The 17,248-nt window shown below is 42.3% G+C and overlaps 1 protein-coding gene across 2 annotated transcripts in view; it reads right to left on the bottom strand.

Moving 5' to 3' along the window:
* Window positions 1-17,248, bottom strand: part of LOC140454467 (metastasis-associated protein MTA1-like) — a 113,661-nt gene that overhangs the window by 55,631 nt on the left and 40,782 nt on the right. For both annotated transcript variants that reach the window (XM_072549230.1, XM_072549231.1), the window contains exon 3: window positions 3,903-3,996. In XM_072549230.1, coding sequence (XP_072405331.1) covers window positions 3,903-3,996 — 94 coding nt within the window. The remainder of the gene's footprint in view (window positions 1-3,902; window positions 3,997-17,248) is intronic.

The raw sequence follows: 17,248 nt of genomic DNA, 5'->3' as shown, positions 1-17,248 counted from the left end.
AGTTCAGCACTCTCCCCACACCGAACCCCTAACCCCAAGAAGCTCCAAAAGCCCCAGAAAAACCACCGAAGGGCCAGATACAAGGAACAACATATCTTTCACTCTCCTTTCCTTGGATTCAGGATAAAGCCAAGGTAAAGCAAATAGAAGACTAAACTCACTATCATTTAAACAAAGGGAACAAACATGACTCCAGGTTCAGCTCCTGGGTGGCAAAAGTGAGGAAGGGCCACCATTGTGTCGAGAAATTAAGTGAGGGATGGGCAGTGGGTTGTAGTTGCTTTCTTCTCCAAGAAGAAACAGCACAAAGCAGGGTTTGGACCAGAGAACCTTGTTGTGATTGTAATTGAGGTAATAAAAGACCGATTTCGACAGTGCTTTACAGGCAATTCAGCACATATTAGTATAGTCACTGCTACATTGTTGGAAAAGGGCCAACTTACATACAGCAAGATCCCACAAGTGGAAGGGCTAGATTTGGCTGACTCTTCCCATCAGCTTTAGGAATCTCCTAAAAACTTTCTCCGCAGTTCTCAAAGTGCAGCAAATTTCTTCAAGCGCTGCAAAACTGTAAAGTCATCCAATGACTGAACACCAGGAAACATTGTCACATTCCAGTGACAGACATCTGGCCATGCGTGCAGCGTGGATGGAGTAACAGAAAGGCAAGCATTGATCAACAACAGATCTGTTCAAATCTTAAACCAATTGTGAAAAGCGTTAACGTGCAGCCACTGTCTGCAGTAAACATCAGGGCCCAAGGCACGAGACAGGAACTTCTGGGCCACATCAGCTTAAATCTGACCCACAATATATGTTTTCTTAAATTGAAACAAAAAAAGTGACAATATGGGTAGGTGAGTTCGAGTTTTCTGAGACAGCAATCAAGGCTGATGAAATACTGAATGCGCCACTGAATGGCATCCATTAACAATGATCTCATTTCTTTCGTCAATACAGCACTAAAGACAGTATGAAATGGTAGCTGGCAGGTAAACCTGCTGCTGATTGTCACGTGATGTTGGGCCAATCTGGGCTCTGCCTCTGTCCTGTGGAAGTGATTACTATGCTGATAAGCAGATCTGACAGGAAGCACAAGGCATTGTTATAGGGACACTAAACCAGGGCAAGCTGCTTTATCCTTCCTTAAAAGGTCTGAAGGGTGTGACAGCAATTGTGCCATACACATGCTAAGCAATCTCAGCTCCCACTCAAGGAAAGCCCCTGTTTTCACTTCAAAGAGACTTGAATTTCTCTTTTCCCACCCCAAAAAAAGTCTTCCGTGGTGTAAAACCTTCCCAGAAACAACGATATAATAAATATTTGTCCCTGTTCCTCCCCCTTTCCTCCAAAATCACAATTCAAACCTTTCTAAGATCTCTTCAGATCACTGTTGAAGGGTCAGCGACACCATCTTCTAAAGCTGACAGCACAAGAAAATCAGCAATTTTACAACTGGTTCACATCATTCCAAATCAACACGACACTTTTTAAAAAGAACAAACTACAGATGCTGGAAATCAGAAACCAGTTCTGAAGAAGGGTCACTTTGCTTTCTCTCCACAGAAGCTTCCTTCCATGCGGTCTTTTTCCCAGCAATTTCGATTTTTGTTCCAACATGACACTTGGCAGGTAATAGAAATACAAAGCACAACCAGCCAGACCAGAGGAGGGGCCAGCTTTCTTGCAGCTGGAGTACAAGTAACGTCTACAACCCGAGGGGAGGGGATTGGGAGTCCAATGGCTGCAGGATATCCCCGGTTTAACCAGATCTGCGGTACAGGACACCACAATATAAGGAAAGGTATTCTGGCTCAGGAAGGAGTATGGCAGACATTTACAAAAATGGCACTTGTGATTTCAAGAAAATACAATATAAATTAGGGTTGTGTTCTCTCCATTTTGATTTGACTTAGTATTGTCACATATACCTAGGTACAGTGAAGAGTTTTGCTCTGCATGTTGTCCAGGCAGATCATACCATACAATGTGCATAAGGGTAATGGAACAGAGCAAGGAATACAATGATTATTGCATAACTTGAATCACTGGCCTCTTTCTGTACTGTAATAGCCTTTCAGCCATCATCACTGGATAAAGAACCAACACAATATATGTCTTCTCTCTGCTCTTCACAAAAACAACCATACAAATTCCTGAATTCAGAAGTGATCCATTCTCTTTTGAACATCAGTATTAAAGCTGCTTGTATTTTTCTGTTGCACTCCAGATAATTCATCTGAGAATTTTTCCCACACTTAATGTTTATCCTTTACCAAACTTCACAAATAAAAGTTTCAGGTTATAACTACCCTGCGGCACAAAGGGGAGAGCGGACCCAACTTTTGAAGACGGTGGCACTGGCACAATTGGCCCATCCACTCCAGACCAGCCACATTCTTTTTGCCTCTCTCTCTCTCTCTCTCCGCCTCTATTCATTTTTTCTCTTTTTAAAATTTTTTCCTTCAACATCCCTCCCTTGTGGGCAGGCTGGAGTGAGGACTCCTGGCTTCGGCGGCTCAATGCGGGGACTCCAGGGATTTGCAGTGAGGCATCAGCTGCAGAAAGGGGGAGAGTGGGAATCCTGGCTAGAGTAGGCTGAGAGCAGAGACCATGCAGAAGTCCTGGAGCCATGTTTGGGACCCCAGTCAATGAAGATGAACTCTATGTAAGTGCTTTCTCTTTATTCTTTTGTGCCTCAAAATGGTTCTGGATTACAGCAGAACACTTTTCACTGCACCTCTCTTGGCATGAGGCACCATACATCAATGGGTGGGTGGAGGGGGGAGAAGGAGGAGAAGGAGAAGGAGAAGGAGAAGGAGAAGGAGAAGGAGAAGGAGAAGGAGAAGGAGAAGGAGAAGGAGAAGGAGAAGGAGAAGGAGAAGGAGAAGGAGAAGGAGAAGGAGAAGAAGGAGAAGGAGAAGGAGAAGGAGAAGGAGAAGGAGAAGGAGAAGGAGAAGGAGAAGGAGGAGAAGGAGGAGAAGAAGGAGAAGAAGGAGAAGAAGGAGAAGAAGGAGAAGGAGGAGAAGGAGGAGAAGGAGGAGAAGGAGGAGAAGGAGGAGAAGGAGAAGGAGAAGGAGAAGGAGAAGGAGAAGGAGAAGGAGAAGAAGGAGGAGGAGGAGAAGAGGTGCACAACAACAGGGAGCAGGTGAGGAGAGATGCACGACGGGGGTGGGGGGAGGCGAAGGACAGAGACAGAGTAAAGCAAGGCAGACACACACAGAGAACAAAGTGGGAATACAAACATGAAACACACAAGATGAGAACACAGTGAGGGTGAAACAATCAATTGAGAGTCAGTAATATGATTAGATTATCATCAAGATACACATGTTCACTGTCATTAAATGGTCATATTAAAAGAGAATTAAATCATTAAGAGCAGCTTCATTACATCCAGTGAACACATTCCCTGCTGAACACGTGAGCTTCCCACTGCCCCAATCAAGTTCCCTAAATTTCCTTGTCAGAGTGCTCAGGTAAGACATCTGTGTTGTTCTTCCTCTAGAACAGAGTGGTCAGTTTCCTCGTGGCCTAATACCAAGGGCGGCTACCACCATCCAACTCCAAATCGGGTAAAAGGGCCAGTCCACCCCTGTTATTACAAATTTATCAGATACTTAGTATACCAACAGCACCACAAAAGTGCGTGATTCCAAGTTTTAAAATCTAAAATTATCTGCTCATGATTCCAGCTAGATTTCATGTTTGTTCCTACAACAGAGGCACAGCTCCAATGTTTACTTAGGTCTTCAGTTTCAAGTTAAGTTTTCTCCAATAATTATTTAAGAACAAATAAAGAGATGAAACAGACAGCTAGACAGGAACACTAATTATTGCTCCCTTTCTGAAGTTATAATAAAAACACACACAAGAATGCAATAAGTTAGCAAAACACTTACTTGCATGTTTGTCTGCCAGTCCAATAAGAGTACTCGGTATATCTCGCCTTCTGTAGAAACAAACCACTTTTGCTTCAACATTGCCGTTCGCAGTCTGCAATTGGTGAAAACATACAAGATATCTATTATTCACCGTGTGCTTACACAATTCAAGGCTAGCAGACTGCATGCTCACATCAACCTTTACAATGCAGTGTTTGTTAACACAGCAGGCCACAGAGGGTTCAAATATGTCAATATTTCATTCAAACATACAAAACCCAAATACTTGCAATTCATCCTCACTAGCTTCTCAACTCCTCTAACCTGCTGAATTGGCTCAGCGGAGTTCATTTTTATTTTGGTGCTGGCGTGGTTGGATTATTTATCATCTTTAGGACAAAAGAGCAAGCAATGGAGCTGCTCTTTGCTCCTTGGCCAGGCGTTATCAATTAATCTCCTCAAATCACTGCCATCAATGCCAAGCGTGGGCTCATCCCTATGTCCCTGTTTGACAGCTCCACACTCTCCCTCCTTGCAGAAATAAAATACCATGCATGCCGAAGAACAGAATTGAAAACAGAAAATGGAGAAACTCAGTGGGACTGGCAGCATCTGCGGAAAAAGAGAAACAGAATTAACATTTTGAATTGAATGAGACTCTTCTCTGGAACTCAAAATTGAGAACGCGAATGGTTTCTTCCTCCACAGAGGATGACAGAACTAAATTTGTCCAGCACTTTGCTCTTAATGAGTTCTGAGAAGATTTGTAGCTCAGGTTGAGGTTCTGGATGTTGGTTTGCTCACTGAGCTGGAAAGTTTGCTCTCGGACTTTTCATCACCATACTAGGTAACAGTGAGCCTCCAGACGAAGCACTGGTGGCATGGCCCACTTTCTATTTATGCATTTAGGTCTCCTTGGGTTGGTGATGTCATTTCCTGTTCTTTTTCTCAGGGGATGGTAAATGGGATCCAAGTCAATGTGTTTGCTGATAGAGTTCCTGTTGGAATGTCATGTGTCTAGGAATTCTCATGCTTATCCTAGGATGGATGCGTTAGTCCCAGTCAAAGTGGTGTCCTTCCTTAGCTCTATGTAAGGATACTAGTGAGAGGGGGTCATGTCGTTTTGTGGCTAGTTGATGTTCTTGTATCCTGGTGGCTAGTTTTCTGCCTGTTTATCCAATGTAATGTTTGTTACAGTTCTTGCAAAGTATTTTGTAAATGATATTATTTTTGCTTGTTGCCTTTTTAGGGTCTTCCAAGTTCATTCGCTGCTGTTTTAGTGTGTTGGTGGGTTTGTGGGCTACCATGATGCCAGGAGGTCTGAGTAGTCTGGCAGTCACTTCCAAGATGCCTTTGATGTAGGGGAGTGTGGCTAGGGTTTCTGGACGTGTTTTTGTCTGCTTGTTTGGGTTTATTGCTGAGAAAAATCGGTGGACTGTGTTCATCAGGTACCCACTCTTTTTGAATACACTGTAGGTGATTTTCCTCTGCTCTGCCTAGTTCCTCTGTGCTGCAGTGTGTGGTAGCTTGTTAAATGATGCTTTAATGCAGCTTCGTTTGTGGGTGTTGGGATGATTGCTTCAGTAGTTCAGTATTTGGTCTGCATGAGTTGTTTTCCTGTAGATGCTGGCTTGAAGTTCCCCATTGGTTGTTCGCTGTACTGTGACATCTAGGAATGGCAGTTTGTTGTTCCTCCTCTTTACTGAATTTCATGCCAGTAAGGGTATTATAGGTGGTCTTGAAGGTTTCCTCTAATTTGTTTTGTTTAATGATGACAAAGATGTCATCCACATAGCGGACCCAAAGTTTGGGTTGGATGGTTGACAGAGCTGTTTCTAAGAGTCTCTGCATTACTGCCTCTGCTAAGAACCCTGATATCAGAGATCCCATGGGTGTTCCGTTGGTTTGTCTGTAGGTTTTGTTGTTGAAAGTGAAGTGGGTGGTAAAGCATAGGTCCACTAATTTGACAACATTATACTTGCTGATGATGTTGGTGGTGTTTGGGGTTTGTGTCTTTGGTTCTCCTAATAATTTAGTCATCATACAGATGAAATGTCTGAAAACAAACCTTCCAGCTCAGCTAGAAAGCCTACATCCAGAACTTTGCTCTTATTTTAGGACACTGCTTAGCATTGCGTACGATTCAAGAAAGCATGATCAACATTACTGCACCAATGAAATCTCACTGGCACCAGAGGAAAAAGGATCTGGGAGCAGGTGATTGTCAGATCAACTAAACTATTCTTTACCAATTGTTCATAACCACTGAAGGAACTTAATACTTGAGAAGCTCAAGGTAAGAGCAGAATAGGTGGGAAAAGGGCAGACTCAAATTGTTAGCATGAAAAATGATCCAAACATGGCTCAACGCCCTGGTAAAATGCACCTACAAAGCTGGAAGTAGACAAAAAAAAGAGATTGTAAATCCCACTGGATTGAGACAACATCCAAACGGATCAAGAAATAGGCAAATGTGGACCAAGATCAACAATGGTGGTGGTTTATTCAAATCCCATCCAAACTCCCAATTCAAACCCTCCCCATTACAATGACTGCCAACTTCTAACAACATCAGTCACTGCCACCACGGTGTCCGAAACAGGAGAATGAGAGAGCAGGGAGACCATCCCAAGCAAATGGGCCTTTACAAGTCTCTACTTTGAATAACTCTTGGCTCAGAATCATTGAATTAGAGAGACTTTGACAGAGAAAACAAGGGGAACAGTTTCTACGTAGTTTTATCCAGAATATATAGTCCAGAACCGGGAGAAGCACACAAGTTCAGGACTGGGAGTGTGCAACGGCAATTGAGTCAGGTAGCAGGGAATTAGGAGAAATTGAGAAGGAACCCCATGGGTTTTGACCAACAGTGCGAACACTGCGTTGCACTAAGAGGTCACAAAGGATGACCACAGGGAGGATAGCCAGAATGCAGATTAAGGCAAAGTGACACAGTAGATTGCCTAGTGCCAGAAGATCAGAATAAAGAATGGTAGTTATAGGGGACTGGATAATTAATGGAATAGAAACTGTCCTCTATAGCAAAGAATGAGAATCTCAAATACTGTTGTTATGGACCAAGCCAAACCACCTCAAAACATTTCAAGAAAGTAGCCCAGACCCTAACTTTGCTAATTGTTTTAAGCAGGTGTATAGTGGATATTCTAGGAGATGCAGCTGGTCAAACCACTGCGTTTTAAACAAAACTGTATTTTTTTTTTTACAAGATTACCAAATTACACACAAACAAAAGACAACAGAAAACAGAATAACTTAACCTACCTGAAAACCCAGATCATCCCAACTTAATGATGCTGTTCCAATACTTGCAACAATCCCCAGAAACACTCCTTGGCGCAAAAGGTAAAATCAAACCCAGTGTCTTACAAAAGAGATGTCAGAGAGAGAGTACCAGCATGGACCTGCTTCTTTGGGTCCAGCAGCTTCAATAATGCCTGATCGCTTTCAGTGAATAGCCAGACGAAACCAGAGAAAAGCTGAGAACTGGCCACTCCCCTTTCATTGTACAAGTGCTTTTTTAAAAACTTGAAAGCCTTTTGACTGAGGCAGTATCTGTTAGTGATAATCAAGTTGGCCCGAAAACCCTTCAAACTTTTGACTTTTCGGAGTCTGTGTCTTTTATGACCTCTCCGGGGAAAAAACCTTGTTAAAGGAGCAGCATCACCACAGTCTACTGTCAACCTGATGGTAGAGTTCAGGATATCATCTGGTAGCTGAATTGTTGCCTGAATTTGTACAAATTAGCACAGGAGCAGAAAGACGTGTAGAAGTGGGTTGGTTGGGGGCTGGGAGTCATTCCATGAAGCTCTGGCACCAGTTCCAGGGCAGGATGGAGCTGGTGGAACAGACTCCAGCTGAATTGGAGGTGGGACCCAAGTTCAAGTGGAAAGGGGAAGTTGGGAGATGGAAAAGATCTTAAACAAATAGGACGGGAGATCTCCAAGAAATACCAACAGTTTAAATGTAAACAGAACATTAGAAAGCAAAATCAGGAGTGTGATGGAATACTTCCCATTTGCCTGGATTAGTGCAACTCCAACACAAGAACTTGATACAGTCCAGGACAAAGTACCCCATTGATTAGCACATCGAAAACATCCACTCCCAGAGATGCTCAGTAACAGCAGTTACCAATCTCTCGAAGCTGCACAGCTGTGTATGCGCGAGTGTGTAGTCACTCCAAGGTTCTGCATGCTGCAATTAGCATCAGCAGCCCAATCAGGGCACTAACTTCCAATTCCAGAATTGTATAGACCTTGAAGAGACACAACCACAAGAGTAGATAGGATGCTGCTAACAATGAGTATTATCTACAAAAAAATACAGCAGCAATTAACCAAGGCTCCTTAGACAGCACCTTCCAAACTCATGACCTCTATAATCTACAAGGTCAAGGGCAACAAACACATGGTAACACCACCCGTTGCAAGATCCCCTCCAAGCCAATCACTATTTTGACTTGGAAATACCTTGCTGTTCCTACAATGTCGCTGGGTCCCAAGTCCAGAACTCCCTCCTTTAATGGCATTATGGGTCCATTGGTAAATGGACTGTAGCAGTTCAAGAAGGCAGCTTACCAACATCTTTTCAAGGGCAATTAAGGATGCACAAATCAATTAATATTGTCCCAACCCCAAAAAGACAGACAATAACAGGAGCAGAAATAATGGTTGAACATTAAGTGAGGGGAAAATCCCACTAAAAATTGGTTGTAATTTCTGCACACAGTGCCCATAATAAAATAAGGGTGGAGGAAGGAATTATGCATTAAGAATGAGACACACCTCAGAATTACTCAGACATGGCGACAAAACAAAAAAATCAGGACTTCAGAATTAAACATTGCAGTGCATCACACATTTAAGCAATGCAAGGGAAAGAGAGGGGGGAGGTCAAGTAATTCAGGATAACTTAATAGCGGTGAAGAAAATGGACAAAGCTATCAGCAAGATAAAGAATCCATCTGAATCAAGTCGAAAGATAAATCATTTGAATAAGTGTGATGGAATATGCAGGGAAGTTACATAATTCAGTAAGCAGCAGGTAAGGCATTGTAGGAAATTGCAACTACACAACTATGATAAAATAAGGTTAATAGACAGGAGAATAGCAGATTCTGATGAGCTGCAATTAGAACTTGGGGAAAATACAATAGGCAATTATATTGGCAGACAACGATGTACAACAGTAATACAAACATTTAAAAGTGTTTAACAAAGTGCAGGCAAAACATATTCCATGAATTAGAAAGGACAAATTGAACAGGAGAGAGACTTTATGGATGAATACAGATTTAAGGAAGAAACTGAGCGTTAGGAAAGAGGCAAACATGAAATTAAGACAGTAACAGCAGAGGACCACATCAAAAGGGAATACAGAGAAAGCAAGAAAGCAGTATTTTTAGAAAGGTTCAAAAAGCAGACAGAAACAAGGAAATTGAACCAACACGGACGAGGAAAAAAATGGCCAATATCTTAGAGGTACCATTAATAGGAATAAAGGTAGCCAATGATGGGAGTAAGACCATTAAGAAATAGAATGATAATTTGACAGGTAACACAGATAGCAGATATATTAATTATTTTACTTCAGTGTTTATCAGGCAGTCATATTAAATGATTAGATGAGCAAGTGATTTTAATATTAAATAAAGATGATGTATTGAATAAATTAAAAGTAGAAAGCTCTGATCCAGAAAAATTGCATCCTATGTATTTTAACAGAATCTAAGAGAAAACAGTGGCATTACAACTTATTTATGATCCAACAGAAAAACATGTCAAAGGACTGGTGGTTAGCTAATACAATTCATGCGGTTAAGAAGGAAGACAGAACATGCCCAGGAAACTGTGGTCAGCTTAAACGTGGCTGGAGGATAATGGGATCCTTTCTAAAGGACAGGAGAGAACATTCAAAAATGAAAAGTAATTACAATTAGAACATGAAATTCAAACAAATAAAACGTGGTTTGGCTAACACCTAGTTTTTGAAGAAAAAGAGAGATTAGCGAATAGTAATGCTGCAGATGGAATTTATCAGCATTTTCAAAGAGGACTTTGATAAGATGACTCAGAACATACTAATGAACAAGGTCAGGGAATGTGGTCAGGTGACAAGACAGAGCGCAGAACGCAAGAATAAAGATATTCAGGGAGGCAAATAGTGGAAAGTGGTGTTCCACAAAGACCTTAGTTGGTACCTCTGCTGTTCATAATTCACACTGATGATTTGGACTGGAGTCAAAAACAACTCCCACATTTGTAGTTCCCACCAAATAAGGGGTGGGATGAAAGACTGCAACAAATTAAAGAAGAAAACTTGCAGAATAAAATGCGAGGTGCTGCATTTTGGGAAAGCAAATCTTAGCAGGACTTATACACTTAATGGTAAGGTCCTCGGGAGTGTTGCTGAACAAAGAGACCTTGGAGTGCAGGTTCATAGCTCCTTGAAAGTGGAGTCGCAGGTAGATAGGATAGTGAAGAAGGCATTTGGTATGCTTTCCTTTACTGGTCAGAGTACGGAGTACAGGAGTTGGGAGGTCATGTTGCAGCTGAACAGGACATCGGTTAAGCCACTGTTGGAACATAGCGTGCAATTCTGGTCTCCTCCCTATCGGAAAGATATTGTGATACTTGAAAGGTTCAGAAAAGATTTACAAGGATGTTGCCAGGGTTGGAGGGTTTGAGCTATATGGAGAGGTTGAATAGGCTAGGGATGTTTTCCTTGGAGCGTCGAAGGCTGAGGGGTAACCATATGGAGGTTTATGAAATCATGAAGGGCATGGATAGAATAAATAGACAAAGTCTCTTCCCTGGGGTGGGCAAGTCCAGAACGAGAGAGCATAGATTTAGGGTGAGAGGGTAAAGATATAAAAGAGCCCTAGGGGGCAACCTTTTCACGCAGAGGGTGGTGCATGTATGGAATGAGCTGCCAGAGGAAGTGGTAGTGGCTAGCACAACTACAACATTTAAAAGACATCTGGATGGGTACATGAATAGGAATAGGAGGGATATGGGCCAGGTGGGATGAGATTGGGTTGGGATATCTCGTTGGCATGGACAAGTTGGACTAAAGGGTCTGTTTCCATGCTATACATCTCTCTGACTCCAATAGGTAAATAATTAGCAAATAAAAGTTCAGCACAGATAATTGTGGGGAAGTATACTTTATTAAGAAATAGGGAGATCGCTCATGACGTGGAATATGCAAGTTGAGGTGAAAGGAGAGGAACAAAATGGATCTTAAATTATAAATTTAAACAAAATTATCACCAGATATCAAGGCCATAAATAATAGAAACCAACCACTAAGCTTTATTTATTTATTCAGATAGAATTAAACATGGGATAAGTCATGCTAAACCTGCATCAAGCCTTCTTTAGATTACATCTTTTATTTTATTTGTCCATGGGACACAGGATGTCCCTGGCCAGGCCAGAATTCATGGTCCAGCCTGAAACGACCAGAGGGCAGTTAAGAGTCAATCACTACTGTGGGTCCGGAGCGATACGTACAACAGACCAAGGGCAAGTGATTTCCTTCCCTAAAGGACAGTGAACCAGATAATTTTTATGACATTCAACACTAGCTCCATGGTCACTATTAGGGCACCTTTTATTCCAGCACTTTATTGACTTCAAATTTCACTATCTGCCATGATGAAATTCCAGCCAGTCTCCAAGACCATTAACCTGGATTGTTAGCCCATCGACATTACCACTACACCACCTCCTCATCACTGTTGCATGCAATTCTTATCACCATAACATGGGATATGGAGACACTGGAGAAAATGGAGAGAAAATGTACAAGATTCCAAAAACATGTGAGAACATGTATCTGGAAAGAATTGACAGGGCTGATATTTTTCTCTTGGAAAAGAAAATGTGGCCGAAAAGTCACCTCAGTCGATGTCTTCATAAGTGAGAACTTTTGTTAGAGTGAATATAGAGAGAATGTTTCCACTTTATGGAGTAAATGATAACTCGAGGCCGTCAATAGAAGTTAGGGAGCATGAGATCCCATGGGTATTTCAGAAATAACCTTTCAATTGAAAGAGTGGTGAGAATATCAAACTTACTGAAACAAATTGCCTGGCCTTCAGGACAGCACCATACAACCCTGTCACGGCAGACACTGCAGGACGTGTCAGAGTGTTGACACAGATACCACCATTATATGTGGGGCACTATCGACCATCTACGCGGCCAATGTTGTCTATCTCATACGCTGCAGGCAAAGATGCCGAGGCAGGTTACAATGGTGACTCCGAGCAAAGGCTATAGCAACGGATGAATGGACGCTGCATAACTTCCACCAGCCAGGAGTGTTCCCTACCAGTTGGGGAACACTTCACCGGTCCGGGACATTCAACCTTAGATCTTCAGGTGACCATGCTCCAGGGCCGACTCCGGGACAGGCAACAATGCAAAGTGGCCCAGCAGAGGCTGACAGCCAAGTTTGGTACCCATGAGGATGGCCTCAACTGGGACCTTGGGTTCATGTCACAGTACACATGAGCCCACTACACTATACACTCACACACACTCCTACAGACCCTCTCTCATATGCTCTCACCTTCCCCCCAACACTCGCACACAGACTTATACCCTATTATACGCTCACAGACAAACACAGACACACTGCCCCCACAGTGCGCACACAAGTTTGTGAGGTGAATTTGTACTTGCAAAATTACATTTTATTTTGCTCAAAAACTGCATAAATCCCATATAAAATTCTGTAACTCCCGCTTTAGAGATAGAATCAGTCTGACCTAATATTGGGACACACAGACTTTTACTTCACACCTTCAATGAAATATCGGAGCTGAGGTGGCACCTATTGTTAAAAGCTATCTTGAGAATGTAACTTTAAAATGTTCTGGGATTTACATATCAAGGAACTGAAACTAACATGATCATTCTAAAAGATGAAAGATCTCTGCTAAATTTGTTTAATATTACATTCCATGACGCTGCATTCCTGTTGCTATAAAGTCTGTGTCATTTGATTCTGTTCCACAACCACCTGATGAAGGAGCAGTGCTTCGAAAGCTAGTGATTCCAAATTAATCTGTTGTGTGATTTTTAAACTTTGTCCACCTCAGTCCAACACCGGCACCTCCAAGTCATCTCAAACATGGGAGTGACTCAAATGAATAGCACTGAACGCATTTCAGAGATGCCAGGCAAGAATGAGGGAGAAGGGTTATTTGACTTGGGGAGTCACCAGTTTAAAACTAAAACATTAAAAACCACAACACCAGGTTATAGTCCAACAGGTTTAATTGGAAGCACTAGTTTTCAGAGCACCGCTCCTTCATCAGGTGGTTGTGGAGGACACAATTGTCAGGCACAGAATTAATAGCAAAAGTTTATAATGCCATGTAACTGAAATTATGGATTAAAAAATACCTCGATTATTTGTTAAGTCTCTCATCTGTTAGAATGACTATTTACATCACATTGTAAACTTTCACTATAAAAAGTGTGTCTTACAACTGTGCACTCCACAACCAGCTAATAAAGGAGCAGCTCTCCGAAAGTTAGTGCTTCCAATTAAACCTATTGCACCACAACCTGGTGTAGTGATTTGTAACTTTGTCTACCCCAGTCCAACACCGGCTCCTCCAAATCAGTCTAAAACTGGGTCCCCCTTGCTGGTTCAGCTGACTACTCTGCTTCTCTGCTTTCCTTGCACTGACCTCAGCATCCCTCAACGGATAGCCTTGCTGAGGTGTCTTATCCTCATCCTCACCACTTAAGCCATAAGCAATGGATACTGACATCCTTTCTTCTCTCAAAGGCCTGATCTGGTTTTATCTGGGTAGTCTGATATCAGACCTTCCTCTCAGGCACCACTTCCCCAACCCTAGTTGTTCACATATTCTCTATTCAGAATAATTTAATTTCCTCAATCATACACCTTCTTAGTGTCTCATTAAATAATTACTAACCGTTTCCAGATGTGGTTTCATACCTTTGTATTTATACAAAGGTCTCATACGCAATGGCTACTTTTTAAAACATAGCAATGTGAAAATTTCTATTGCGACGAGGAAAGATAAATTCATTAGTCTACCTTCTTCGCAGTCACAGGTTACAAAGATAATGGTGTTAACTTATCACAGTTATCAACTCCATCAATTAAATCAACAACAGATTGAGATATACTATGAGGAAAGCCCCAGTGATAGTGCGCTCTGGGAACTGTAAAGGCAAAGCCATTTTCCTCCTCAAACCTGCCATACATCTCAAACAATTCATACGTACATCCCAAAAGATTACATTCTGCAAGTAATAACTGCAACTAAATAAGTATTGACTGTTTCCACCACTCTCCCAAAGAAACTGGCTCCATGGATTGACCAATCTCCGTACTATATTAGGCAAATGTGAAGACTGCAGATGGTGGAGATTAGAGTGAGAGTATGGTGCTATAAAAGCACAGCAGGTCAGGCAGCATCCTGATGAAAGGCTTTTGCTCGAAATGTCGATTCTCCTGCCCCTCGGATGCTGCCTGACCCACTGTGCTTTTCCAGCACCACACACTCAATCTCAGGATTAGATTCCCTACAGTGTGGAAACAGCCCTTTGGCCCAACAAGTCCATACTGACCCTCGGAAGGGTACTCCACCCAGACCCATTTCCCCCTGACTAATGCACCTAACACGATGGCAATTTAGCATGGCCAATTCATCTAACCTGCACATCTTTGGATAGTGGGAGGAAACCGGAGCACCCAAGGAAACCCACGCAGACACGGGGAGTATGTATTAGTTAACCAGTACAGGTTCACTAAACTAGTGTTTCTGTATACCAGTTGAGCATTTTCCTGCCAGGTGCAGGTCGGATACTCAGGGACCACTGTACTCGACAAGGTAAATCAACTTATCACAATCCACACTGTCCAGGCCCTTCAGAATTCGAAAAACAGAAAAAGTGTATCAGCTCGCAACCTTCTCCCTTCTGGGAAGACTATATCCAATTAACCCACACTGCACAGGTCACATGGCTTCCTTCACTGCCACACATTTCAATGGCTCTGACAAGATTACTGAGTGACTTAATGGTTAATCTCTCAGAGATAGCAACTTTGGAAGACATAATATCAAAAATATATCTTCCAAATGAGAGGGTTAAAAAGGTCCGCCTAAAGGATGTCAAGTTAACAAGAAAGAAAAGAATCAACCATTATATAAAGTCAGAACACAGAGCCAATACTATGCAGAGGCACATTCATTTAACTGTTTAATGTACGGTGCAATGCCAGCTCCTGGCTTGATTTTGCAATGGGCCTTTTGCTAATCAGACGTCTGTTAGCCTTTGTTCTAACTACATAAGAACAACAGCAATGTTCCCAACTTTTGAAAAAAAAACTGGCAGCCACAATCACAACTAATGACAAACTCAACAATTACTCCAGGGAATACTGCAAAACACTGCTGGGGTCTGGGTCTGCAATTCTCCACAACCAACTCCGGATTTCAATCTTGCCACAATGGATAGTTGCCAACTGGAGGCCAGGCACTTCCTTCAATTTTCAGGCTAACTTGTTTTTAGCATTTTAACTGAATCCACATGTAAACACTGCAAGGAACCCGAAAGGTGGTTTGATACAGAAAGTGGCATTGATGCAGAGATGTAATGCAAGAAAACAGCTTTTCATCCAAGTGTACATAAACACCAATCACAGAAAAGGCCACATTGTGCACTGCCTTCCGCATAAGACCCACAAAATGTCATACCCTGAATGGAAGAGCAACACAGTTCAGCTCCTTTACACAGATATCATGACTAATTGGCAATGCAGCCAGTGTAACAAGCCCATCTACACAGTAACTGATGCATCCAAACAATGAAACAACTATAAATGCAAATGAAGCACAAAAACCAAAAGGGTGAATTATGTATGACACAGAATGAGCTTTACAGACGCAGCTATTTGAACTCTTTCTTCCCCCGCCAAAAAACAATCTTTCCAAGAACAGGATTTTATCTTTTTTTTTTGACCACCAGGGGGTCGTGAAGGGAAGGGGAGTGATAATGTATACTATTACAACATCCTTCAAAACAATCTATGCAAACCACATTTCTGAAGCAACGACAACACCCTCGAAAGACAAAGGGGTCATTCAGTGACAATGCAGGTTGCTGCTCGACAATGTGCCACGTGTGGTAGAGACACACAATTCCTCAGCCAGCAGCACAGGATTCCATCTGCTGCAGCCGTTAACCAGGGGATTAGAGCGCACTTTAATCAGCTCTGAAAACCTATCGTGAAAACTCTGTTTTAACGCAGCAGGGAAAATCCCAAAAACCAAAACAAAATGGGATAACTAATAAAGGCTGTTGTGGGGTCCCAGAGGCAATCTGAAGACAGGACATGGGAGCAGTGATCTTCTGGGCTTCCTGCACGGTTTAGTAAGATCAGGCTAGTCTGACTGTGGTAGCCTCAGCACCGCCTCACCTCTCCCCACTCCTAGCGGGGCCCCCTAACCCTCACCACCTCACCCTCCCATTCTTTACCTAGGTTTAATTCTCCTCCACAAGAAAAAGGACATTCCCTGGTGTGCATTCCAAGTTTCTGCAAAATTTCACACTTGAGAAAGATCACCTCTCAGTCTTCCAAACTCCAGTGGGTAAAGGCCCAAACCGTCCAGCCTTTTTTCATGCCAGACTTCGTCCCAGGAATGAGTTGTGAGAATTTCTCTGAACTACTACTACTACCAATGCAATAATCTTTTTAAAAAGATAGAATGCAAATACTGCAGACAGCAACTGACGATCTGGTCTCCAGAAGGCACTGTACAGCTGTACAATTGTTTCAGGCAGTCAGGTTCACCATAAATGACCAAGAAATAGAAGCAATAATAAATTGGAATACTACTAGGGGTGTCATTTGCACAGAAAGGTTCTCAAAGAATTTGAAGTCCTGAATCATTAAAAAAATATTAAATCGAGGCTAAAATGTCAATAGTCATAGCAATTGGTTTACAGTTAGAATCTCATCAGCTGCCCTCCCAAGGATGCAAACTCCTGGTCAGGTTCTGACCATGGGTACGGTGACACCTCACCTAAAACAGTCAGGCTTGACAAATGAATGTGCATAGTTGGTACCCACAGGATATGTCACCTTGTTAGGTAGTAAAGCCAAACTGAAGCTTCCCAACTCATGGGCAGACAGGCTAGACAGGAACCACCAAATGCCAATTAGGAACAAGCACAGAAGTCCTGACAAGAGAGAAATCGACAACCACTGCCTGACTGATTACCGTTCAGTAAATTGGGAATCAAAATCCATTACATTCTGCTGACAGTTAGTAACTCAGTGTTATGGTC

Source organism: Chiloscyllium punctatum, chromosome 29, assembly GCF_047496795.1.
Source record: "Chiloscyllium punctatum isolate Juve2018m chromosome 29, sChiPun1.3, whole genome shotgun sequence".
In the NCBI taxonomy this organism is placed as follows: domain Eukaryota; kingdom Metazoa; phylum Chordata; class Chondrichthyes; order Orectolobiformes; family Hemiscylliidae; genus Chiloscyllium; species Chiloscyllium punctatum.
Note: the sequence above shows the minus strand (reverse complement) of the source record. Positions and strands in the feature narration are given on the sequence as shown.